The sequence below is a fragment of the Aspergillus undulatus genome (assembly GCF_047715775.1).
Source record: "Aspergillus undulatus strain CBS 261.88 unplaced genomic scaffold BDV17scaffold_43, whole genome shotgun sequence".
Classification (NCBI taxonomy): domain Eukaryota; kingdom Fungi; phylum Ascomycota; class Eurotiomycetes; order Eurotiales; family Aspergillaceae; genus Aspergillus; species Aspergillus undulatus.
Genome location: NW_027396647.1, coordinates 130,181 through 154,562, shown reverse-complemented (window position 1 = coordinate 154,562; position 24,382 = coordinate 130,181). Strand labels below are relative to the sequence as shown.

The 24,382-nt window shown below is 52.3% G+C and overlaps 12 protein-coding genes across 12 annotated transcripts; 8 read left to right on the top strand and 4 right to left on the bottom strand.

Annotated features, from left to right (window-relative positions):
* Positions 1-69: 69 nt before the first annotated feature.
* On the top strand, positions 70-1,115 carry BDV17DRAFT_283334 (alpha/beta hydrolase; the record flags this gene model as incomplete). The annotated part of the gene is made up of 2 exons (XM_073760338.1): positions 70-736; positions 781-1,115. 2 exons carry the CDS (start codon positions 70-72, stop codon positions 1,113-1,115), a joined length of 1,002 nt encoding a protein of 333 aa, XP_073613226.1.
* On the bottom strand, positions 611-3,849 carry BDV17DRAFT_269740 (dynamin family protein). Its single transcript, XM_073758592.1, has 5 exons — positions 3,162-3,849; positions 2,518-3,114; positions 1,685-2,466; positions 779-1,633; positions 611-734 (listed from the first exon to the last, which is right to left on the bottom strand). Exons 1-4 carry the CDS (start codon positions 3,561-3,563, stop codon positions 1,237-1,239), a joined length of 2,178 nt encoding a protein of 725 aa, XP_073613225.1. The 5' UTR covers positions 3,564-3,849; the 3' UTR covers positions 611-734; positions 779-1,236.
* Positions 3,850-4,413: 564 nt separating this feature from the next.
* BDV17DRAFT_156550 (intradiol ring-cleavage dioxygenase) lies at positions 4,414-6,167 on the top strand. The gene is made up of 3 exons (XM_073754567.1): positions 4,414-4,766; positions 4,814-5,138; positions 5,190-6,167. The coding sequence occupies exons 1-3, from the start codon at positions 4,523-4,525 to the stop codon at positions 5,791-5,793; spliced, it is 1,173 nt and encodes a 390-aa protein (XP_073613224.1). The 5' UTR covers positions 4,414-4,522; the 3' UTR covers positions 5,794-6,167.
* An 804-nt stretch (positions 6,168-6,971) lies between these two features.
* Positions 6,972-8,709, top strand: BDV17DRAFT_156556 (MFS transporter). Its single transcript, XM_073754568.1, has 2 exons — positions 6,972-7,433; positions 7,479-8,709. Exons 1-2 carry the CDS (start codon positions 7,150-7,152, stop codon positions 8,674-8,676), a joined length of 1,482 nt encoding a protein of 493 aa, XP_073613223.1. The 5' UTR covers positions 6,972-7,149; the 3' UTR covers positions 8,677-8,709.
* Positions 8,710-9,396: 687 nt separating this feature from the next.
* On the bottom strand, positions 9,397-9,945 carry BDV17DRAFT_293601 (uncharacterized protein; the record flags this gene model as incomplete). The annotated part of the gene is made up of 1 exon (XM_073762652.1): positions 9,397-9,945. The coding sequence occupies one exon, from the start codon at positions 9,943-9,945 to the stop codon at positions 9,397-9,399; it is 549 nt and encodes a 182-aa protein (XP_073613222.1).
* A 176-nt stretch (positions 9,946-10,121) lies between these two features.
* Positions 10,122-10,863, bottom strand: BDV17DRAFT_156535 (uncharacterized protein). The gene is made up of 2 exons (XM_073754566.1): positions 10,459-10,863; positions 10,122-10,413 (listed from the first exon to the last, which is right to left on the bottom strand). Exons 1-2 carry the CDS (start codon positions 10,711-10,713, stop codon positions 10,249-10,251), a joined length of 420 nt encoding a protein of 139 aa, XP_073613221.1. The 5' UTR covers positions 10,714-10,863; the 3' UTR covers positions 10,122-10,248.
* Positions 10,698-11,344, bottom strand: BDV17DRAFT_156529 (uncharacterized protein). Its single transcript, XM_073754565.1, has 2 exons — positions 11,224-11,344; positions 10,698-11,165 (listed from the first exon to the last, which is right to left on the bottom strand). Exons 1-2 carry the CDS (start codon positions 11,306-11,308, stop codon positions 10,789-10,791), a joined length of 462 nt encoding a protein of 153 aa, XP_073613220.1. The 5' UTR covers positions 11,309-11,344; the 3' UTR covers positions 10,698-10,788.
* Positions 11,345-12,166: 822 nt separating this feature from the next.
* On the top strand, positions 12,167-14,193 carry BDV17DRAFT_269724 (uncharacterized protein). The gene is made up of 2 exons (XM_073758591.1): positions 12,167-13,733; positions 13,788-14,193. Exons 1-2 carry the CDS (start codon positions 12,297-12,299, stop codon positions 13,929-13,931), a joined length of 1,581 nt encoding a protein of 526 aa, XP_073613219.1. The 5' UTR covers positions 12,167-12,296; the 3' UTR covers positions 13,932-14,193.
* A 217-nt stretch (positions 14,194-14,410) lies between these two features.
* On the top strand, positions 14,411-14,952 carry BDV17DRAFT_293598 (uncharacterized protein; the record flags this gene model as incomplete). The annotated part of the gene is made up of 2 exons (XM_073762651.1): positions 14,411-14,800; positions 14,878-14,952. The coding sequence occupies 2 exons, from the start codon at positions 14,411-14,413 to the stop codon at positions 14,950-14,952; spliced, it is 465 nt and encodes a 154-aa protein (XP_073613218.1).
* Positions 14,953-17,975: 3,023 nt separating this feature from the next.
* Positions 17,976-20,370, top strand: BDV17DRAFT_269720 (sugar porter family MFS transporter). Its single transcript, XM_073758590.1, has 5 exons — positions 17,976-18,379; positions 18,424-18,500; positions 18,550-18,913; positions 18,961-19,854; positions 19,924-20,370. Exons 1-5 carry the CDS (start codon positions 18,004-18,006, stop codon positions 20,178-20,180), a joined length of 1,968 nt encoding a protein of 655 aa, XP_073613217.1. The 5' UTR covers positions 17,976-18,003; the 3' UTR covers positions 20,181-20,370.
* Positions 20,371-21,134: 764 nt separating this feature from the next.
* BDV17DRAFT_293596 (uncharacterized protein) lies at positions 21,135-21,485 on the top strand (the record flags this gene model as incomplete). Its single annotated transcript, XM_073762650.1, has 1 exon — positions 21,135-21,485. The coding sequence occupies one exon, from the start codon at positions 21,135-21,137 to the stop codon at positions 21,483-21,485; it is 351 nt and encodes a 116-aa protein (XP_073613216.1).
* A 1,065-nt stretch (positions 21,486-22,550) lies between these two features.
* BDV17DRAFT_293595 (SGNH/GDSL hydrolase family protein) lies at positions 22,551-24,283 on the top strand (the record flags this gene model as incomplete). The annotated part of the gene is made up of 11 exons (XM_073762649.1): positions 22,551-22,752; positions 22,804-22,810; positions 22,863-22,899; positions 22,951-23,003; positions 23,056-23,180; positions 23,230-23,252; positions 23,305-23,387; positions 23,431-23,524; positions 23,571-23,627; positions 23,682-23,918; positions 23,972-24,283. The coding sequence occupies 11 exons, from the start codon at positions 22,551-22,553 to the stop codon at positions 24,281-24,283; spliced, it is 1,230 nt and encodes a 409-aa protein (XP_073613215.1).
* Between the last annotated feature and the right edge of the window lie 99 nt (positions 24,284-24,382).

The window sequence follows — 24,382 nt, the reverse complement described above, 5'->3', positions numbered from 1 at the left end:
TCTTGGCCAACCTTATCCATAAACTTTACCACGACCAGAAGCAAGACAAGGAGAATAATAACAAACAAAATGATACCCAAAGCAGGCACCCGAACAACCTTGGGCCCCGAAATCGCCACCTTCACAAAATCCCACCCCCAGCTCGTCCTCGGCGGCGGTAACCTCCTGCACGAGCGCCGAATCCACGCAGAGGTATTCGGCTTCACAAACACACCAAAACACCTGCAAGCAAACATCGGCCGTGTCGAATTCGCCGGATTCCGAGGCCCACACGGGATAATCAACCTGCGCGCCTTGTACCCAACAAACCCGCAAAAGGTTTCAAAAACAGACCTCACCCCAGCCCTAGTCTACTTCCACGGCGGCGGCTACACCGTCGGCTCTGCCGACGAATTCGAAAACGGATGTCGGCATCTAGCTGAGAAGGCGGGCGTGCAGGTTTACCTTGTTGATTATCGCCTTGCGCCGGAGTGGTCGTACCCCACGCAACTGGACGAGTATGAGGCTGTGGTTGAGTGGCTGCGCGGTGAAGGCGGGAAGGAGCGCGGCGTGGACCCCGAACTTGTCTTTGGGGGTGGGGATAGTGCGGGTGGGAATATGACGGCGGGGGTTTCGCTCAGGCTGCGTGATGAGGGGAAGAAGCCGCTTGCTGGCATGTTTTTATTGTATCCGGAGGCGAGGTTGCCGTTTGATACGGTGGCTGCGACGGAGAATAATGCTGGGCCTTACTTGAGCTGTGAGTTCTTCTGGCTCTTATGATTGAGCGTATGCTTATGGCAGGCAATGGAATATTCGAATTTGCGCGAAACTATATACCCCCCGGGGTGCCGCCATCAACACCGTACATCTCGCCTGGACAGCAGCCCCTCGAGGAACTCAAAGACCTACCACCCGCAAACGTTTACACCTGTGGCTTTGACTGCCTACGGGATGTGGGCGTGGAGTTTGCTTCCAAGTTGGAAGAGGCCGGTAACAAGCAGGTGAACTGGCACCACTACAACACGCTGTGCCATGGTTTCCTCCAGATGGCGCCTTGGAGTTCTGAGGCCATGAATGCCCTGACCCAGGTAGCGCAGGACCTGAAAGATTCGGTTCGAAAGTTGCGAGGGCAGTAGAGTATCATTGTGTATAAGGATGGTTATGTACATATTAAAGATGGGTGTAAGGATATAACACGCGGGCAAACAATAGCACATCCTGACAGGAAGCTCCAAGCCCGCGTAGAAAGATAAGTACTCAAAGAAGAATTTTCTTGGCCACTTCAAGGTCCTCAATCTCTTTTGAAAGTTGCAGCCGTTGTCTGTGAATAACAGGATCCTCTCCAGCAATATCCTCCAGCTCTTGGTCGGAAAGTCGGTACACGAAAGTAGGGGAGAGAAGTTTCATGGGGCTCTTGGGGCCACTGAGCAGATAGTAATTTGCGGACTGCATGCAGACGTTGTCAACGAACCGCGCTTGGGCAACGTTGTAGTATGCCTGCAAGATGTCGTGAATCTGCTGAACCATGTAATCGCGATTCGAGTATCCCGGCATCGCAGATTTGATGTCTTCAAGGCGAACCACTTTCCCAAGAGCTGCATTGCCGGCATGGAAGGTTTTGTCTGCGATCAGTTTCTGCATCTTCATCTCCGGACTGGGAGGGTTAGCACAGATGAATAAACAACAAGTATGAAATTTCACGTACCGGATTTGTAGACTTTCCGTGAACGACTGATGCAAGGAAATGAGGGTATCGTTCCGTTCGTTATCCAACAAGAACCGCGTGTGCTCGATTGCCTTTGCATACTTCTTCTGAAGCTCATCGGTCATGATTGCCAACAAGCCCCGGGATATTCGCCCGTCCACACAGAGATCGTTGAGGACGCTGATGATAAATGCGTTGACGACTGCGATGATATCACTAATATAGCCCATGGCAATGCTTCCCCATTTGCTGGATTGCTTCTTCATGACAGTCGGCAGCAGGGAGGTGTTGAAAGTCCCAAGCTCGAACCCGCGTGACCCGAGGTACTCTGATTCCAGCCACTGGTAGATGTCTTCATCGACAGGCGGACTCAGAACCTCAGGGTCAGTGAGAGCATCGTTGACATCGATCCTGGTATCAATCTTGCGCGTCGTGATGTGGCCCTCGTCAACGCTTTCCTCCCTTGCCTTGCTTGTCTGAATTGGCTGCGGGTTGGCCTCGGACTCGGTGTGGAAGCGATAGATATGCCCAAGATTCATCATGTCTGATTTGAACTGCTCATTTCGGTCTATTACCGTTGTTGCCAGTCGGAATCGTTTCACCTTGTCGAAGATGTCGTCTGCACCGTAGTTACCGCGAAGGGCATTCGACATGACCTCTTGGAATCTTGCGACGAGGTCCAGAAGGAAGTCAACTTGCTGGCTGCGATTAAGCCTCTCCTGCCCAAGAGCTTGTAGGGCCGCTTTGGTTTCTTTGAGCTTCTTGTTAATGTCCAAGCGTACCTGCCAGGGTCAGCAAATATTCATGCATGTCCCAGGTAACTTTGCACTCACCATTGGGAATTCTCGTCGCGCATTTTCCGTGACTGTCTCCTGCAAGCGTTGCCTAAGAGATTCAATGCCAAATCTGTCTGCAGGTACAGAGCCCCAGCCCTCTCTCATTCGGAGCTCCTCTTCCACCTCCATCCGGGTCTTGTCGCCGATAGCCAGCTCGCTCTTTCCGAGATTTCGAACCAGAACCCAGCCGTGTCTGAGGGGCATAGTCTTACCGGATATCAGGTCCAACACTTGGTGTTCAGCTCCGCGATCGACGAGATCAGGTTTTGTGAGAACACCGAGAGTGCGTTGCCCTTCAGGGTCGGCCTCACGCGCGCGTTCGATGACTTCTTGGGTAGCGGCGTCGACGTTGGCAGGAAGAACAGCAAGGATTATTGACCGGGGATTCCTCATGTACTCTTGAACCATACTGCGCACCAGGTCGATGTCATGCTTTGTTGTTACTCCGGGCGTCACGCTTTTGAAGATACCTGGGACGTCGATGACCGCTAGGTGGTCCTCATCGGGGCCGCTGATTTCAAGGCGAAAGACATGTCGGGAGAATGTTGGCTTTGACTGATCTTCGAGGCTTCGGATGCCCATCACGGTATGTACCTAGTTCTATTAGGACTATTAGAGATGATGAGTGGCACGACGCCTACCTCGTGTATCATATCCGAGAACGCCTTCGGGTCCAAGTGAGCCGTCTCAGTCCTTCCCCACGATTTCAGCCTGGCAACGCACTCGGGATGCGACTGCGCCGCGGGTTTGATTGACGCTTGAATGCGACGGGATGCTTGTCCAACGGCTCGACGGAATACGATCTGGGTAGCGAACCGCGTACACAAAGTGCTGTCGCGAGGGAAAGGTAGGCCGGTCAAACCCTCCAACACGGAACTCTTCCCACTAGACTGATCACCGACAGCGATGAGCTGCGGTAGAGCAACGTAGTCGCCGACATTACATGCGAACAGCTTATCGAATTTCTCGAGCAGGGCGGGGTCGGTGAGCGAGGTGCTGGTTGGTGCGATGTCGTGGGTGTCGGTCACTGCACTTCCCGCCATCGTGCCTTATGCAATTAGCGAACGTCGGTTATAGCGATATATTGGTGTCGGTAATAACGATGCGGAGGCCGGGGGGATTAGATGGCGCACTGGGAGAGTCATTGTTGTGGCGGCCATCGAGAAATGAATGTCGTCTTGCGAGGTGAGCGCGAAGAGGCAGGCATCACCCATGGCACCTCCTTGTTACGGCGCCGACGCCAGACGGCAACCGCGGAGGCAGAAGTCCTGCCCTTGCCGGGCGTTACCATTATCATTGCCTCCCTGTTTCAGCTTTGCAGTAAAGCGCAAGGTAAGGAGACGGTGAATCGTCTTCGAAGATGGGCTCCAAGCACCGCCACACTCTGCATGATTAGGGCTTCGGCATCACCAGGAGTATTGTGGCAACCTGCAACGCCTAGCGCAGCGGAATCGGAATTCTGTCTTCGCTTATTTCCGAGCCCACAGGGCGAAGTACCCGGTCAATGATCGTCGATCAATGGGACTAGGGTGTGGTATCGCGACAATCCGACTCGTCGGTCTGGAAACAGAGCCAGCACACCAAGCCTTTTCAAACTTAGGCCAGTGCCTGCATACGTCAAATCGATGACGACTTAGTAATCGGAGAACGAGAATTCCGACCTCTTCGTCGGTTTTTTAGAACTGGCAGCAGCCCAAGTGGAGCCCAGGACAGGACCCGCTAAGCTCATACCAAGCTCTTTTCCGCAGAGCATACGCGGCGCCAAGATCGCCGTCTCTTCACGGAGCCAACCTAGCCCTGGGTGAAGGCTGAGGCCAGCCTATGGCTTGCTTCGGATTACGCATTGTCCTTTTCAGACAATCTTTGTTGAAACCGCGGTAGATGATGGTGACGCGGCGGCACTTCGGGGGCGCCTGCAGAGGACGTGTATAAGAAGGGCTTCGCATCGCTGAACAATCCAATCAACACCACTGACAACTCGTTGTTTTCTACCTCATTGACCATGCGCTTCACTAATTTTGTTGCTCTTACTGCTGCCTCCCTTGCTCTCGCCCACCCTGGTGAGAAGCATGATCCTGCCGTTTTGAAGAGAGAGATCCACGCTCGCGACGTACATGCAGTCAGGGCAAGACAGGCCTTGGACACCTGTTCCAACTCCAACGAGGCTGTGCAGTTGAAGCAGCGCAATGTCGCTCGCCGTGCGCGTACAACCCGTGAGCTTCGCGAAAGCCGAGGCATCACAGCCAGTGAGTCCGTTCCTCTGCTGTCAAGGATCAAGTCACTGACAGAGTAGACCCCCAGAAGTGGCGTCGCGACCTTGCCGCACTCGAGGAGTGGGAGGCCATTGACCACAACAAGACTGGTATCCTGAACTACGCCCCTGACACCCCTGCCGAGGAGATCTTTGGCGGCAACACCAGTGCTATCCTCTCGCCGACCGTTACCGACGGCCCTTACTATATCTGGGGTGAACTCATGCGCCAAAATGTGAAGGAAGAGCAGTTCTCTGAGGGTGTTGACCTCTTCCTCGAGGTGCAGTACATTGATGTCAACACCTGCCGCCCGATCGAGGGTGCCATTGTTGACATCTGGAACGCCAATGCAACTGGTGTCTACAGGTATGCCCTCTCATCCCTTGTCCAGCTATTCTAGCACTAACATATACTCAGTGGTGTTGTGGCCACCGGCAACGAAGCAGACTGGGATTCGACATTCCTCCGAGGTATCCAGGAGTCCGACCAGGACGGCATTGTTACATTCCAGACCATCTTCCCCGGGCACTACGATGGCCGTGCTATCCACACTCACCTGCTCACTCACATCGGCGCCACCGTCAACCGCAACAACGGTACTCTCCAAATCGGCACCGGTAGCGTCGCCCACATTGGCCAGCTGTTCTGGAACGAGGTGCTCCGTTCTGCCGTTGAGGAGACCTCCCCCTACAACCAGAACACACAAGCCATTACCTCCAACGCCGACGACATGTGGAGTATTGAACAGGCCACTGACGAGTACGACCCTTTCCCTGAGTACATCTACCTCGGCAACGGGTTGGAGGATGGCTTGTTTGCCTGGATCCAGATTGGTATCAACGCTTCAGCCGACTACACCGACAACTCATACTACAGCATTGCTGGATACTATGGTGAGGACGGTGGTTACCAGAACGAGGACAGCGCTGCCTTCGGTGGCGGTGGCGGTGGTGAGGGTGCTCCTTCTGGTGCTGCCCCCTCCGGTGCTGCCCCCAGTGGCACTGCCGCTCCCTCTGCTTAAGTGTGCCTGAGAAGATGTTTTGAGACCAAGAGCGACGTTTGTATCTTTCGCCGTTGAATAGAGCTGCAATGTACACATACCGCCATTAATGAAAATTATCTTCTAGCCCGCCTGTCGATGCCAGTATGTCAGGTCACTACCTCAATTCGCTTCAGATTGTAGACTGAGAGTTCGTCCTAGTGCAAAAGATGATTCATAAGAGAGGAATACAAGACGCAATTGGTCAATAATGTGCGCTGCGTCCTCAAATCTTTACAATCTACTTTTTCATCGGGCCTACATCTAAAGGGGTGCTAGTTCCTAGAATAAGCTCGCGAAATCATTCCCGTATGTCGAATCCAGAGGAATTTCCGAGGAGTGAGAGCAGTTCTCACCTATTGCTGACTGGTGGAATGTTGTTCTTAGTTTATGGACACTCAAGTCGCACGAAGCCCTAACCCGCGCCGGTGCTTCGGAGTCGGGATGGAACAGGTCCGGTCAGGTCTGGATATGTGTTCGACCATCTAATATGGTAGGCAAGTATCATATCAACCGTTGCCTAGGGATACGATCACTCCTCCCATTTTTCAATAGACATTTTTGTTAACTGTCTATCTCGGTGCTGGTGGCAGTAGCAGGCTGGGAAGGCGCAACCCAGACCGACCTCTCTCTCAGATGTGGAAAGAAAGGGAGTACCTAGGTATAGCCCACGCTTCCCTGCGAACTTGGTGCCCATAGTCTGCACCTTTAGCGCGTGGTTGCAGATGTGTCAAGCAGGCATCGCTTTGTTCCCCCTGGCTAACAGACACCTTCTCTGCTGGACGGCTTGGACGACCAACGCACTATGTCCCGATCTCACTGGCCAATGACCTAGGGAAGTCGTGCCCCTTGGGTACTTTGTGCTAAAGTAGGAGTTTACAGTCTGACAGCTGGTACTTCCCTTCCAATTCTTCCACGATGGTCGACGGGAACCCGAGAAGGAAGAATGGGTGCGAGGAACGTAGGGAAGCCGGATGCTCATGCGAAGCTTGTCCCGATCGCGGAGGAGCAACAGTTGACTTCGGAACTATCGCCAGTACTGGATGAGGCTCTTGTCTCCGAACGATATCGGACTCTTCCAAAGGGTCCATATTGACTGTCTGCTTTGTTAGGTCGGGGTTGATATTTTGTTAGGGCTAACAATTTACCCCAAATCGCGCGATCGACGCTTAACGCCGACTTATCCGAGATCCCCACTGCCGAATTCTCTACCGAGTCGCGATAAAATTCTCTCTCCAACCTGTTCCTGATTTCCGGGCGTTTAAATTGAAAGGTCTCCATGGCGCGGTTCCAGGGCAAGAACTTGAACGGGGGATATTGACGAAGTATCCAGTGGGAATGGCTGAACCTGGTACTCTGGGCGTCCGCCCTGCCGACCCGCCAGCGCGCGAAAAACAGCCGGTGGAAATGGAACCCGACTACCTGGTCAAATGGGATCAAGATGACCCGATGAATCCCCAGAATTGGCCTAATTGGTATAAGTGGTGGGTTACGTTTCAGCTTGGCATGCTGGCCCTTGCAGGCAGTCTGGGGTCGAGTATTATGACACCAGCCGATCATGTAATCGCCCAATATGTGGGTGTGAGCCAGGAGGTTTCTGTCTTGGATGTTGCTCTTTATCTGTAAGTTCAGGTCCTGTCAATCATAGCGCACAGCTAACTGGTTAGGGTTGGATTCATCTTCGGCCCTATCATCTGGGCCCCGATGTCGGAGATCTGGGGGCGCAGATGGAGTATCTTGCCTGCTGTCTTCTGCCAGGCAGTGTTCGCCATTGGGACCTCTAGGAGTACAAATGCGGCTTCAGTGTTCGTTACCAGATTCTTCACTGGCTTTTTTGGCTCCGCTCCCATTAGCAATGTCACTGCTGCGCTTGGTGATATATGGAGCCGCGAGAGACGGGGAATAGCCGTCAGTCTCTACGCAGTAGCAGTGAACGGAGGACCATCTCTCGGGCCTGTCATTGGGGCAGCACTCGTGACACACCCTCATCTCAACTGGCGCTGGACTGGGTATATCCTCGCGATATGGGTCATGGTCACCTTCGCCATGGCCTTCTTCTTCCTACCGGAGGTTTATCCACTCGTCCTGCTCAAGCAGAAGGCACAAAGACTGCGCAAAGAAACGAACGATCCGCGATACTATCATCCCCACGAACACCTGAAACTCGACGTCCACTCCATCATCACAAAGCAACTCTCCCGGCCCATGGTCATGCTCTTCGCCGAACCAGTCGTGACCTGCATCGCCATTTACGCCTCCTTCGTCTATGGCGTCATGTACCTAACCCTCGAAGTCTTCCCCATCGTCTTCCAAGAAATCCGCGCCTGGCACCCCGTTGTCGCAACGCTCCCCTTCCTCGCGCTCTTAATTGGTGTGATCTCCTCTGTCGGCCTCAACATTTGGAACCAATACCGCTACAACGAAGTCGCACGCAATGCGGGCGGTCGAGCCGTGCCAGAAGCCCGTCTCCCACCAATGGCCTTCGGCGCGGTCTTTTTCGTTGTCGGTGCATTCTGGTTCGCTTGGACGGCGAAGCCACCACATCATTGGATCTTGCCTTGTCTGGCTGCACTCTTCATCGGGATCGGGTTTAACTGTATTTTCCAGCAGTGCCTCAACTATCTTGTCGATATGTACGGAATCTACGCAGCGAGTTCGACTGCCGCCGTGACGTTTCTTCGGAGTATTATGGCTGCCGGATTGCCTTTGGCTGCGCGGCCGATGATTAGGGCGCTGGACGTTGGACCGGCTGTCTCGATTATTGGGGCTGTTGCGGCCGTTTTACTACCCATTCCGTTTTTGTTTATGAAGTATGGGCCTTGGTTGAGGGGGTTGTCCAAGCTTACGCCGGACAATCTGAAGTGAGTGCGAGCGGGGTCGGTTGGTAATACGACAAAGTCATCTAAAGAAATCTATATCATCTGCACATATTCATGACATACCGAGTAAAATAATACAAAACATGGAATTTGAGTTGACAAACAGCGCAATCGGGGGCGAGCATCGGATTTATCCATAGCGACCTGAATGATAGTTCAAGTTATCTTCGAGCCCGAACATCTTTTCGGAGGCACAGGCGGCCAATAAGTGAACGTCGCAAAATAAGCAAGAGGACCGGCATACTAATATGCTAACAACCTACGAAAGTACAATACACCGGTAAGCTTGTATGCTGACAATTCCGCGTTGTCCAAGCGCCGACTTCGAAATCATAACGCGGTTGTAAGCCCACGATAACCTCGTTTCAAGCGTCGCTGACTCCTGGATGTATCCAGGTGTAGCAGTAGTCTGTTGTGAGCAACCGCCTGTCTAGCTCATCTGAAAACACGGGGTCTTCTTTATAGAAGCTGGGACAGCCAAGGTTGAAGGTCAGGAAGGGAGCGCCAGGTGCCTACTAGTCACTTGCATAGGGCCGGCGAGCCACCGCGCCTATACCTAAGGTACGTGCGATGTGCCTCTTGTCTGGCCGACTATCATCATGACCCTGGTAAGTTCTCACTCTCTCCACGTCAAGTCATGGACAGATTTACTCTACAGATTAGCTTTGCTCGTGGTGACAATATCCTCCTGGGAACAGAAAGGGGCTTAGCCGGTGTATATAGCAACCTCGTCACCAAGCTGACCGAGCCACCAGACAACTGTCCCCTGTGCAGGTATTTTCTGCGAATGAGGGCTTTCCAGCTCGCATGTTGCGATGTCGTTGATGTAGCTTTTGTTGTTAAGCGATCCGTATTGTATGTGTATTGGAGCGCGTTTCTCCGGTGCTATGTCGCGATGCCAGCGGATCTGACCTATGAATTCAACGTGGCCATCTTTATAATTGAGAATCAAACCAAGGTACGGATGATGTTCTTGCTCTCGGTCTCGACAGGCATGAACGCTGTAAAGACCCTCAACTGGAGCTTTACTCAAGAACCAACAGTTCGGGCGCGAGGCACCTCGAGAACGGATATCCGGCGGCTTGTAGTGGGGAAACGGAGATGGAGGCTTCGGCGTGGGAGCCTCGGGGCAAACATCGGAAGCGCAAGTGACGCAGAAAGTTAAGAGCATTTTCTTAGCGGGATCTAACCCGTCGCGAACAATTCCTGAGATAGCGCCATCGCCCTCTTTGCGGAGAGGGTGAAATTCAAACATATCTTGAAGGTCAGAGGGGGGCTGGGGTCCGAATGCTGCGGATCTTCCAAGCGATGTTTAGATCTATCTGCATCAGCCGCATGGACATCAAGTTGGATGAGAAGATACTCACAATCATGAAATGCAGAGCATCTGCCCCGTTTAAGCCTCGGAGATGCCGAACCCAGCCATCGGTCAATAAGCGGTAAAAATATCCAGTGCTTTCTGAGTCCGGGTACCTTTCGATCCATGAGTGAGGATACGTTTGAGAATCCGTGGATACCTAGAACTGCATGATCAGTGCAGCAGACGAGGCCTTTGAGGTCAGAACACCAGTGTCATGTATTCCAACCGAAGGGCGCTGCCATAGCTTCCCTGAATGCCATAGAAATTCCACGGCTGTAAATGTGGAGGATTAGGATCATTCCATGTCACGTTTGGTTGCGATGGATGAGCCTCCCCAGCAGCTAAACTTTTTATGAAGAGATTCTATTCGGCTTCAGCCATAATTCGTCTTGGATTTTTGAAACTTACATTATGCCGCATATAAAGCTCCTCGGTTATGCTCGAAACATTGACCACCTCGTACCGGGGCGAGCCATCTGGATTGGCCTTGGTACCTTGTTCTACGAACTGCACTTGCCGGACACCAATTGAGTCAGCAGAGAGCACAATCCTTCTGACACCGAGTGGTACTTTGAGAATTTGCTGGTCAGAGGATTCGTTGGTCGTGAAGGGGCTGTTGCTTATTCGTGATAGGTAGGACTGACCTTGATAGTTGATCCGCATGACGTAGGCCGCGTCGGAAAGATACAAATTCGGCGGTTGGGTTATGTTGCCATTGTCTCGAACTTGCTCGAGTAATTAGCGGGCTTGTCCAAGGACAACCAAATACCAGAGCGGGCCGATGAAATCAGTGATCAGTAGCTGGATTTCTGGAGGCAGCCTCTTGAACAAATCCTGGCTGAACGAGTCGTGCATGAGATCTTGGACCCAGCTACTGGGAAGCCCTTCTAGCACCGACAGCCTATCTCGATTACCAGTGTCTCGGGGGTACAAATCTGTTACAGCATCTGCAAGTTCCTTAAAATGCTCCGGTGCCGGCCCATCGGAGCCCTTGTAAATGCTTTCAAGTACAAAGTAGCAGTCCGGGTGAAACCAGGCTTCCGGATAGGGGCAATGTGCGCAAGTCGAAAGGAAACTCGCGTTTTGAGGCACGATAAACCGATTCAAGTAGTGATCTGCGTCAAATTAGAAGGGCCCTTGGAGTCTCTTTTAATGGGACGCGTACCAGCTTACCAAGGATCGGGGTTCCGGTCTCGGCTCCGTGCCTACAGGAGACAAAGGGTCCGCTCAACATGGATGTTCTGTTGATCATGGACATACTGGGAGAAGTAGACCATAGTGATTTGACTTCACATCGCAAACTAGGAAGCGGCTTTTCTTGGAAGTCGCCAGTCGAAGTTGTTATTGCCCCTTAAGAGTTGTAGCCGGCAGCACGGTATCGGAAGAAGTATTAGCCGTGGAGTTTCTGCCTGGTGCCTCAGGCGTAAATGGTCTTCCGCAGGTCTGGACTTCCAAAGGTTGATCTGGAAACATCCAGCCTTGAGGTGCGCTCTGGTAGCAGGAAACTCCAGCTACATCATCATTCTCAAGCCACATCAATCAACTATGGTCACTACGAACACATCTCGGCCCATACCACCTGATCATCGTGTTGCCACCCAGGGACACAACCAGATTCCATACTTTTGCTCTGGATCCCTATCTGGGAAGGAAAAGGTATCCGACATTTGCTGGGGAAGTGCGTCATAATCGCCGCCGAGCCCCTGGTTCCAAATGGAGGCCGTACGCGTCCCTTATCCATATCATTCACTTCAGGAACGTCACTCTACGGCTTCACAGCAAGGCAGGCCAGCTCAATCTGAGATCAGTGCCAGGCGTTCGTGCAGATCAGGCGACCTCGAAGGGCCCACGAATCCTGTCGAAGTGGCTAACACTTCGTTGTACAGGATGATCGGCCTCAGCTTCATGGTTCCTTAATATCGCAGCCTGGGTGTGTGGCCGGTATTGGCTACCATTGAATGGCAGCAGAGGTTCATGACGGAACGCGATGTAATGATATGCGCTGTGTGACGGATCTGATGTCATCTATAATGGAGCCGGATAATTGATGGCAGCTTCAATCAATTAATAGAAATTGAGACGTTTTGCGTGGGGAATTGTGTGGTGACAGCAGTGAGCGAACATTGACGTCATCCGCCCTGTCAACACTCATCTCAGCCCTATAAGTATAGCTCTACCACCGCCGCAACTTCGAGCATCATCAATCAGAAAACAATCACTATCAATCAAAGAAAGAAATAATAAAAATGTCTAGTTCCAACAACTATAGCACTTCCACCAACGCTGGCCCTCACACCTCCAACATGGCCAACAAGATCGATCCTCGCGTCGACAGCGACCTTGGCCAGTCTCAGTATGGCACTGGCAGCACAACACACGGCAACACCCTTGGTCACAACTCTGGCTACAGCTCTGGCACGACGGGATACGGCAACGAGTACGGCTCCTCGAACACCACCTCTGGCCCTCACAACTCCAACCTCATGAACAAGGCCGACCCCCGTGTGGACAGCGACAACAGCCGTCACCACTACGCCTCTGGCGGCGCTGGCTACCCTGGCACGTCTGCCAACAACACCGGATACGGCACTGGCGTCGCCGGCACCACTGGCTACGGCAACCAGTATGGCTCATCAAACACCACCTCCGGCCATCACAACTCCAACATGATGAACAAGCTTGACCCTCGCGTCGACAGCGATAACAGCCGCTTGCAGCACGGCTCCGGCCACACCGGTACTGGTGGACTCACTGGTCACCGCGACAGCACTTCCACCAAGACCTTCGAGGATGCCCACTTTGGCACTGGCCCTCACACCGGTGGTGCTCACTCAACCTCCGGCAGCACCAACGCTGGCCCTCACAACTCCAACTTGATGAACAAGACCGACCCCCGCGTTGACAGCGATATGGACAGCCGTTCCAAGTACGCCCCTGGAACCACCACCACTGGCAACGAGTACACTTCTACGACCGGCAACGCTGGTCCCCACAACTCCAACCTGATGAACAAGGCCGATCCTCGCGTCGACAGCGATCGTGATGCCCGCGCCAAGTACGCTCCTTCTACCACTACTTCCGGTAACGAGTACACTGCCACCACTGGCAACGCCGGCCCTCACTCCTCCAACATGGGCAACAAGGCAGACCCTCGTGTGGACAGTGACCGCGACACACGCTCCAAGTACGCGCCTAACACCACCACTTCGGCTGCTTCCGCCAATGCCGGTCCCCACAACTCGAACATGATGAACAAGGCCGACCCTCGCGTCGACAGCGACCGTGACAACCGCGCCGAGTACGCCCCTAACACCACCTCGACCACCGGCAACCACGGCGCAACTGGTACCACGGGCACCACCCACAGCGGCACCGGCGCCGGCACCACCAGCCACACCGACTACGGTCAGGAGAAGGCTCACAACTCCAATCTCCTCAACAAACTCGACCCCCGCGTCGACAGCACGACCGGCACCTACAAGTCCAGCAACAACAGCTCCACTCCCCACCAGGGCTCCGACCACGGCACGGGCACCAGCAACACCTACGCCTCTGGCGGCGGCGTCGGCAACACCCCCGCCACCGCATCCAACAGCGCCGACTACGCCACCGGCACGTCCAACTCGACCCGTACCGGCGAGCGCGCCGGCACCGGCGTCAAGGGGACCGCTGCAGAGATCCATGCAAGTCCTACTTCCCGCGCTATCTAGAGAACCCACATTCTAACCTGTACATAGGGCATGGGTGAGGCTCTTCGCGGTGGCATGGGCGCTGCAGTCGACCGGGCTTTCGGTCATGAGGAGGGCGTCGCTAAGAACGATGTCATCTCCCAGCGAGGTGATCGGGAGATGCGCTCTGGTAACTTCGACCGTCACCATTAGACCTGGTCTGGGTTGACAGCTGTGCTTCTTCTTTCGCTTGTGCCTTGCGTTACTTTTTGAGCGATTATGACGACGTGTTACGATACGATATCAGTGAACGTTTTCCCTTGTCTTTATGAAACTGTACATTAGTCTAATTTGATAATCTTATTTGAAAGTATCTCCTATACTGGTCCACTGTACTATCTTTTGCCGCCTCTTATCTACCACAACAGGAGGGACGGGCTACATCTAGTAGTCTTTCTAAAAACTTGAAATAAAACAAAAACTTTTGTGAACCTAAGCCCAATTTTTATTTCTCTTTCTACACAATACCAACGCGACGATGGAAAAGATCGCTTTCGCGATTGTGCAAACAAACGACCTGCAGGATGGCGAGGTACATCCTAGTTCAAGGTAAAATCAGCCTTGTCGCTTTCCTTCAGCTCCCCAGCCTTCTCTCCCCCTTTTGCCCAACTATCCTAAATCCAAATGCCACAATGGATTTTGGTTTTTCCCCGGGCGACATTGCCCTCTTCACGAAGTTCACCTGGAAGTTCATATTGGCACTGAAAGAAAACGGCTCCAAGTTCGAGTTCCAACAAGCTCTGTCACAATGCGAGGCCCTTCTTTCTTTCCTGGAGAAATTCAAGCGGCTAAATCTCTCTTCTGCTCTTCAGTATTTCCGACAGAAGCTTTCCGAGCAGTCCGTCGCTGTTCAAAATCCTGTCAAGGAGTTCAAGAAGAGTATTGACAAATATGAGAAGTCGATGGGCAGGACAACTACTCGAAACACCTTTCACAGCGCGCCGAGAAAAGTCCAATGGGCCCTCCTGGCTGCCGAGGACATCAAGAACCTCAAGATCGGTCTCCAGGGTCAGCTCTATTTGGTCAAGCTTATTAACAATTTAGCCTTTTGTGGGTTTGTGTTGATGAAGTTTCTGACAGCTTGCTAACGCTGAGACAGAGCAATCCTGACAAATCGTACACAGTCGACGACCCCTACTACAACAATGTCAAAGAGCCTATTCCCCAACGGTAGGGCGCTTCCCAGTATCCACCCATCACAATACAAGCCTGGTTCACGAGGGGATTATGAACTCTTTCGTCAACTCGACGGCCTAAGAAACATGGTTTACAACCGATTCCTGACAAGACCAAGTATACGAAACTCTGGAAGAGTCAGTACACTGCCCGAGGTTTAATCTTGAGCACTACCCCAGTTCCTCTTCAGCTTGAGCCAGCAGTCCTGGAAACCACATCATTTTCGGCGTCTCGCTCGAAGTCACAAAAATCGGAGTCTAAACGCGGAGATGAACCAGCTTCTCAGCCCCCGGTAACGGCCGTGAATCGACGTAGCCAGCATGGTTTAACAGATGACATCGACAAGTACCTGATCTCGTTGAATTTGGACGAGTTATCGGCAGAGGAGAGGACTCTTATTGAGCGAAACGACCCATTACAAGGGTACTTGCCACCCGATGAAGCACCACAAGAATCAGAGCACAGCCAAACAAGCGCTTCACCCCAGTTACGTAAACCCCAGAGCAGCAGCGCGAATCAACAAGAGGCTCGATATCACGCAACAGGGCACTCAGCCCTTGGTCCGAACCCACTAAGTGTCTTATTTAGTGTGTTCTCCACCTTTACGATAGTGGCTCAAATGTCCATAAAGCTGAATAATGTTTTCCGTGGCAACAACCGTGCATTCGGGGAAGCATTATCCCTCTTACAGAGGCTACTGTCGTACTCAATGCTTCTCGACTCAGCTTCCGATGTGATCACCCATGTAATCATGGATGGTTAACTACGGCGAATGGGCATGTCACTACTTAAAGAGAACATGGTAGTGATAAAAGAGGTCGAGTCCCTTCTCGTTCAGATATCAGAAACGAGATATCGGCTATGGAGTTCATTCCTATGGTACCGTCTACAGAAAGACATTAAGAGCAATTCTAGGAGATGTCCAGTCCCTCAAATCTTCCCTCCTGGTCATGCTACAGCTACATCATATCAGGGTGGCTGGCAGGCGGACAGGCGGAGCCAGATCCAGAAGTCACGACGCCCTGCTGTGGGCATACAATCTGCTTGAGCCGATGAAGCAAGATGCCGACAAGCAACTATTTCTCCTTGAACTTTCGTGATGTGTGAGATATAATTAAGTTATTAGACATCGGGATGCATGGTGCGGAGACAATAGATGCACGGACAGTCGCCCGAAGCTCTAAGATTGTTTTAAGGATCCATAGACACAAAGAGAATAGATTTTCGGACTGTTTTTCTTATGTGCGGTAACAAGAGGCTCTTCTTGGCATCTCCCGAAGCTTTGCACACATTTTGTTCGTTCAGTTTCCAACATGTATGCTGACCATTTGCTAAATTATGGAACACATATATATTTCTACCAGGACCGTGACGCCTACGGAGTGGTTCTAACATCGCCCATCGCGCCTTCCAAATCTGCCAAGACGACTAATCGAAGGCTATTTCCCGCTGCATCGATCCCGATTAAGTAAGTAGATTCTGGCTTGAAGCTGTAGGGAGTCCAATTTCTCCAGACTAATCTGAGTACACAAGCAACAGAGATGACCACAAAGGTCATTTATTGCTATACGCTAACTTGGAAGTAATGCCCACACCCCCTCTCTATAGGTCTAGCGCCCGCGTTAGCATCAAATATATGGGCTAGGTCTCTGACTTTTAGACAGCTGCTTTTTGCAGAGCCGTTGTGCGACGTCGACCATCCTGCTTCGACGCATTTCCCCCCCACTTTATTTCCCTTTGCTCTTATCCTCGAATCATGACGAATTCATCGAAATATGCGGTCAGCCCTTCATAATACATATTCTCGCCACGTTGGACAGCCTCGACTACGGTCTACGGAGCATACCCATGGCCGGTTTCGCAGTCGAGACTCGAGACGGACGGTCGGTGGCTGCACTCGCATTCCGCGGTCGCGATGGCGAGTCATGCACTCTACGGCCAAGGTCGGAGAATAATCTTTCGCGATATTCGTGCGACAACTAGCGTGACATCAGGCGCAGCTGTGCTCCTTCGAGAACGCGAGCGCGACACATACACAGACGCAGGTCGACGGACAATTCTCCGAGTACCTACGTACAACAAAACAGAAACCGAACCGTCAACGGATGGACCTCCAAGGTTCGATAAGCGATGCGTCCTGCTCAGCGTGTCATAATCACTCGATTGTCGTGTGCCGGCATCAGCACTGACAGGAGCTTGGGAGTCGGTTGCGATAAGACTTTACAAGGCGCAACTATAACCAGGGATTGGAAGCCGCTGACGTCGACTATCATTACTATGCTGGGAACCTGGGGGAGCCTTCCGCTTGGCGCGGTTCTCTCGGATACAAGCTGGCCATGGAATCGCTCTTTGGGATTCTTAGGTTGCAACGACTCTCCAGTGTTCAAGACTGGTTGCCGGGATGGCTGTCTTATAGCTATGGATGTGGAACGGAAGAGCCGAAAGTCCCGCCCAAAAAGAACGAGGTCTGGACAGCGCAACATCTGCCCAGATTGAACCTTGAAGGCTGAGACGACCATAGACGAGGCTGCTTCAAAACCGGATGATCCTTGGCTGTGCGTCCAATGACAGATAGTGGGTATCCGTCATGGATGGCGCAGGGCCTGGGGGCCGAATGAGCGGCACAAGCATCTCCAAGGATTCTTGACCAGTCTTAACTTCCCTTGGTATCTTTGGTTCTTCTCCAGATCTGGGGCCCCACTCAGATGACTCGCCCATGGGGAAGTGCCGGCTGTGATAGGCCAGACCACCAATCCCCCGGCCTGACAAACTCTCCCACGCTCGGCCGTTTCGCTGCCGGAGTCCATCCTCTGTTCCAACAACGGCAGTGATGCGACAGGTGCGCACCATCGAACCACCGAACGCCCGGCTGTCATTCGCGTGCCCCGTCATGGAGTGGTGGCATAATCCGGAGGATGTCGCACTGTAGCGGCCCCAGGTGAGCTACAGATAAATGCCGCCCGTCCCGTGGTGACACCTTTGGTCGTATTCTTCCAAACCGTTACCCAGAACATAGCCAGAGTAATAGTCACTCTCCGATCGTGCCAATATGGATAAAGAGAAAGAGACGCACTCTCCTGCTAGCAGCAGCAAGGATGCTAGACAGCCTAGTTTCGAACACAAAGAGAAGCCCAAGCATCACGGCATCTACGATGTGGAAGGCCTGGATCGCAGCAGGTTGAATGCGGTCTTTGAAAACCCACTCGCCGGCGTGCCTCGAAATGAGCTCTTCGACGACGTTGATCGGTTCTGCCAGAACCATGGCCTGAGCGAGCACAAAGAGCTCTTCTTTAAGGGCGCCCTCATCTCTCAGAACCCAGCAATGGCCGAGACCTTGCCGGAGTTGACTGAGGATGAGAAGGAAGCATTGCGTCGCGAGACGACCCACAGATGGTCGCAGCCCTGGATGCTGTTCTGGATGGCAAGTGAGTAGGACGTACCCTTTGACAGCATAAATACTAATTGTCAGGTATGTGCTCCATGGCTGCTGCTGTGCAAGGAATGGATGAGACTGCCAATAACGGCGCTGTCGCAATCTACCCAAAAGTTCGTCTTACCGTCTTCCCCTGGAAATACATTAAAATAACAGCAACAGCTCCTCGGTATTGAAGCGGACCGCTTCTCCCCCCAGATGCAAGACAACATCAAGGGTCTCGTCGTCGGCGCACCATATCTGGCTTGCGCTATCATCGGTTGCTGGATGACAGAGCCCATGAACCGGTACTTTGCGCGACGGGGCACTATTTTTATCTCCTGTGTTATCGCAGCAGTGGCCTCCATCTGGGAAGGTGTGGCGAACTCATGGGTCAACCTCTTCCTCGCTCGCTTTGTTCTCGGACTCGGTATCGGCGCTAAGTCTTCCACTGTTCCTGTCTATGCTGCGGAATGCGCCCCGGCCACTATCAGAGGTGCCCTGGTCATGCAATGGCAGGTGTGGACGGCCTTTGGTATCATGTTAGGTATGTTTCTCTGATACGCACATATCTTCAGGATACTGATCGTGTAGGAAATATCATGGGCGTTGCGTTCATGAATGTGGAGGAAGACCTGAGCTGGCGTCTCATGCTCGGAAGTACCGTCGTTCTTCCTATCTTCGTCTGCGCCCAAGTTTACTTCTGCCCTGAATCTCCCCGCTGGCTCATTGAGCACAACAAAATACCTAGCGCATTCAAGTCATTCCAGAGACTACGCAATACAGACGTACAGGCCGCGCGTGATCTATACTACGCATACGTTGGAGTCGAGCTCGAGCGCAAGATAAACAAGGGAAAGAACTTCTTCACAATGTTCTGGGAGCTCTTCTCTATCCCTCGTAACCGTCGTGCCACCCTAGCTAGCTGGATCGTCATGTTCCTGCAGCAATTCTGTGGAGTCAACGTCATCGCCTACTACTCTACCAGCATCTTCGAGAATTCCGGGTACAGCATCCAAGAAGCCCTGCTTGTCTCCATGGGTACTGGTATCTTGAACTGGGTATTTGCGCTTCCAGCCTTCTTGACTATCGACACATGGGGACGGCGGAATCTTCTGCTCTTCACATTCCCCTGGCTTGCCATCTGCCTGTTGTGGGCTGGCTTCTCTTTTTGGATTGAGGTGGACAACCCGACTAGCAGAAAGCGAGTGGCAATGGTCACGACGGGAATGTACTTATTCGAAGTCTTTTATTCTCCAGGTGAAGGCCCTGTGCCGTTCACGTATTCCGCCGAGGCATTCCCACTGCACGTCCGAGAGGTCGGCATGTCCTGGGCCACGGCGACAACATGGTGCTTCAACTTCATCCTCTCATTTACCTGGCCTATGCTCGAACGAGCATTCAAACCGCAGGGTGCTTTCGGCTGGTATGCCGCATGGTGTCTGATTGGATGGTGGTTGGTTCTGCTGTTCGTGCCGGAGACGAAAGGTAATTAGTCAACAATACTTCCCTCCCCTCCCATCTGGAAGAAACGTATACTGATTGCGATCATAATAGCACTCACTCTCGAAGAACTGGATCGCGTCTTCTCCATTTCAACCCGCCACCACGCTGCGTACCAGTTGCGGAACGCAGTCTGGCATTTCCGGACCTGGGTACTCAGAGAGAAACTAGAGCCTATGCCGAAGCTGTACGAGACGGTCGACCACACGGCTCCGGAGGTTAGGGCCGATCCGAAAGCGCACACGGAGAACGTGGAGAATATGGGGGAGGCGACGGCGGAGCCGAAGAGGGCGAATGGGGTGGAGTTGTAGATCCGATCTTGCTGTTGGTGATGCTATTTATCTACTGGTAGGGGGGTTGCTGGTGTTAGGTCCGTTTTGCTGTAATATGGAAGGGGTAATGTGGAAGGTGGAGGAGATACCATGGCAATTTCGTTGTTCAGTGCTTATTGTCTCTTGAATTCTACGGCTTTGACACAAATTTCACCAAGGCCATTTTATTGATTAGAGAGTTACAATCTGTATACTTAGGTAACTCATTTCGATCCAGAGAATGCCATACCACGAAGTGCACACTCTCAGGATGGCCGTCCCGAAGCTGCCTGCCCCATCCACTGACTCGGCTTCGCCTTCCTATCGCGTCGTCCTTTCCCCCTTGTCTGTCCCCGGGCTGCCATTTCCTCTTCTATTCCGCCCTGTAATTCCCCCCTCCTGTATAGGACACGGTATCATTTCCCCTGACACACCATGTCCTTTGGCCTAGAGTTCTCAACCGTGGGCGTCCCCCATGGTTGATCGAAATTCAGCTCCCCATCTTACCGGGCAAGGATCGATTCGAACGCCCCCCAAAACTCATCCAGACCAGAGACTGAGAAATTTAATCCCCGGACCAACGGGCCAACTCAAGCAGGTCCGTTGTGAGCTCCTCGTCACAGCGACTCTCGAAAGGGTGGAAAAGAACGATGATATGGTACCCCCTCGCGCAAGCCTTTTTCCTGGAGACGGCATCGAGGAGCTTCTTGTAACCATCAATAAGCAGCATCCTCGCAATGATCGAGAGTTGAACTGGCCTTGATCTACATTAATCAGCTAACTTGTGTACGTTCAGTCCCAAAAGGCTCTCTGGGCGGCTTAGAACTCAAGGAAAGCTAATGACCCCGTCTTCTACGCAGGCGACTTTACCGATATCCAGGCACATTTCCTTTCACCTTTGATCCGTGGTCGGAAAGTGACAAGAAAACAATCCGTAACATCTGGATTTCCAAAATGGCAACAGAGGTGATTGATATCGACGGGCACGCAATAATCGATTGCTCTGGCGTGACATTTCGAGTTTCGACACACGCACTGGCCCTGGGATATCCAGTATTGCAGAGTATGCTTCGACCGCAGTTCAAGGAAGGGCTGACTATCAAAAGGGCCTCAGCAGAACCTGATATCCCAGCCATCACTCTACCGGCTCATGAGCCGGGAGCATTCCGCCTGTTTTGCAACATCGTTTATCTAAAGCTCGACCTAATTCCCGAAACGCTTGAGCCCAAGGCCTTGAAGATCCTAGCGACCTTTATTGACAAGTACAACTGTCAAGTGGCCTCCGCTGACCATGGTAAGATGTAGATCAACGAAATCGAACGCCGCCTGGAGCCATTTTCACCAGAGAGCTGCTGGGATGTTTTAGTTTTTGCCTATATAATGGGCTTTCCCGAAAGCCTCTCCCGTTTCTCCTCTAAGCTATTGACTTCGACTCGTTTGAAGTTCGGGGCTTGGAGCTATACTATTGAAAATATGGGACTTCTGCCAGAGGCTATTTTTGGTTCGTATTGCGAGCCTGTCACCCCTATCGGCCCATTGGGTTAACAATTGCCTTCAGAAAAATTGGGCGAGAGGCGCGGCATCATATTTCGCCAGACCCAGGCCCCTCTCCTGGATATTCCCCGCGTAGCCGAGCCACTATGTCCCAACCCCCCTCTTTACCCAGACGGATGCCATGCGCTATCCGGGGATATCACATCGTATATCCTGAGGTTGTCGAAGCTCGGCCTGCCGCCGGGCGATGAAAAGGTGCACGACAATCCCGTCGCTCAAGTCGTACAAATAGTGGAAGCATCAGACTTTCCCCTCGACTGGGGTGCATGTCCTTATCACGAATGCGACTGCGCAGTGCTGCGGAGGTTTAGCATAAAAACCATCTGCTGGCCAAATTGAAAAACTGTATAGCGGACGAGAGGGGGTTATGTATGAGCTGTGTAAAGTATGAAACCTGCGACCAGCACTCTGCGGGATCCAAAAAAAAAAAAAAAAAACGACTGTCTAGAGTCGAACAGAGGCCTCGAAGAGAGAAAGAGAAACATCGCGGCTATCAGTTGGAAGATTGAAAGCCTTCTGTAAGTATTCAGCATGCAAATCTTCCTATTAAGTCAACTAGGCTAGCTAACTGCGCTAGAACCCCTGCAGCAATAAGAGCAGTCCCTAAACAGCACGGAGGAAGCTCCGCCATGCATGCATCAATCTGCCCACATCCTCAAATGCACTTGCCGATTTTGAGCTTCCACCGGCCATAACAAAGGTGCCTGCCCAAACTAATGCGGAGATTGAAGCTCGCTATTTCCGCCCGTCCGGATGTTATAACAAGCCGAGTGCGGTACAAGACACGTCGCCCAACAGCACTTCCCATATCCAATTATGCTGCGCATTCTTCTCGTCGTATTACTAGGGCTATCCCTCGTCTCCGCGACAATCCTCGAAAATGGCCAGCCTCGATTGAACCCTTATCCCGGTCAAGCTCGCCGTCTGGAGTCTGGATTTGATGAGAGCTGGAAGACGTACGATGCTGATGCGGAGGAGATCTCGTATAAGGGGAGGTGGGATGGGAATCATATTTCTTGTGAGTCTGCTATCCCGGTGTCTATTTATCTCATCGCTGATCAAGGGATAGGGTGGTCGTAAGTTCCAGCGCAATGTTTAGAACCGAGGAGGGGAGACTGAGGACTTTAGGACTGCCGGGATCAAGTTCGCTTTTACTGGGGAGAAGGTAGAGCGAATACTGCCGTCCTTGAGTATAAGCTAATGATGCTTTATCTAGCTGGCATTGAGCTTCGGCGAACATACATCAAATGGTGTTCTTGTGGCTTATCGGTGAGTCGCGCGAGTAATAGAAGCATTAACGGCCCTAGCTGACACGCACCAGAATTGGAGGTCTAAACTGGCAGTTTGCGAACGTCACGGCCAATGATGGGTACGAGTTCGTCGGGCCTTGGGTGACCGGGTTGAACATGACGGATGCTGCTGCGCAGAGGACGTTTGAACTGCGAGGTATGAATGCTTGACTCTTTTATGCACTAGATTTTGCTAACAGTAGCAGTGACGAACTGGGCCTATGGATATGTCTACTCCTTACCATACTCGCAATTTCGATCTGATATCGCTCACAGTTCAGCTATCTGGCGTCGCCGTTGCCCCAGGCGCTGCAATATACAAAGTCAAACCGTTCCCAAAGATGGTCGAGATCATTGGTGACTCGTATGTGCCAGACCTGGATCACAGTCCTAGCTGACCGGCGCAGTTTGAGCTCCGGTGATTTCGCAACCTACGAGGGACTTTCCTCTTGGGCCTATCTTTTTGCCGCGGGACTGGGCAATGTCGAATACTCTATAACAGTATGTCTCCTTCATAAGCCTACACCGCACCTAACCTCTAGACCAGGCCTACCCCGGTATCTGCCTCCACGACCAAGAATGCTGGGGGAACCCAAGAGGCCAAGTATGTACCCCGATAGATCTCACCCTTTGACGGGACACCTGCTGAGAACCATAGACCTATCAATGGTATCGAACGAGCGACACCTCACCGCGAGCAACAGAGATCTACGGCGAGAACCCTCCAGACTGGGACTTTGGCGCGCAGCAGCCAGCGGACCTGGTCGTCATCCACATCGGTACAAACGACAATAACCCTGCGATCAACGTGCCCGCGGCAGACTATTTCAAGGACTACGTGAAGCTCGTTGATGATATCCATAGAATATGGCCAGATGCACAGATCGTCCTCATGGTATGTCTCAACTTATCTTACCATTACAGTTCCCATTGTTAATGTGACTCCAGTCCCTCTGGGGCGGATTCGGCTGGTCCGGCCAAGAAAACACGTACATCCAAGGTCCGCTGTACGTCGAAGAAATAAAAGCCGTGCACGAGCTGTTCCAGGAAAAGGGCGACTTCGTGCATTACTTCGACAGTACGGGGATCCTGCAGCATAATGATATCGCGCCGCAGTGGCATCCCACGGATGTCGGGCATATCAAGGTCGCGGCGCACTTTATGCAGTGGGTTAAGATTAAGTTTGGGTGGGAGATGGAGGCTACGGGGCCGATGGTGCATTCTGGGACGCTTTATTGGAATGATCAGGGGGGGTACTGATTCTACTCGCTATGAGAGACGACTGTATGGATTGGTCGAAGAACACTATCAGCATTTCGTGGAATGACAATCAAACCAACTCATTGCATCTCATAGACT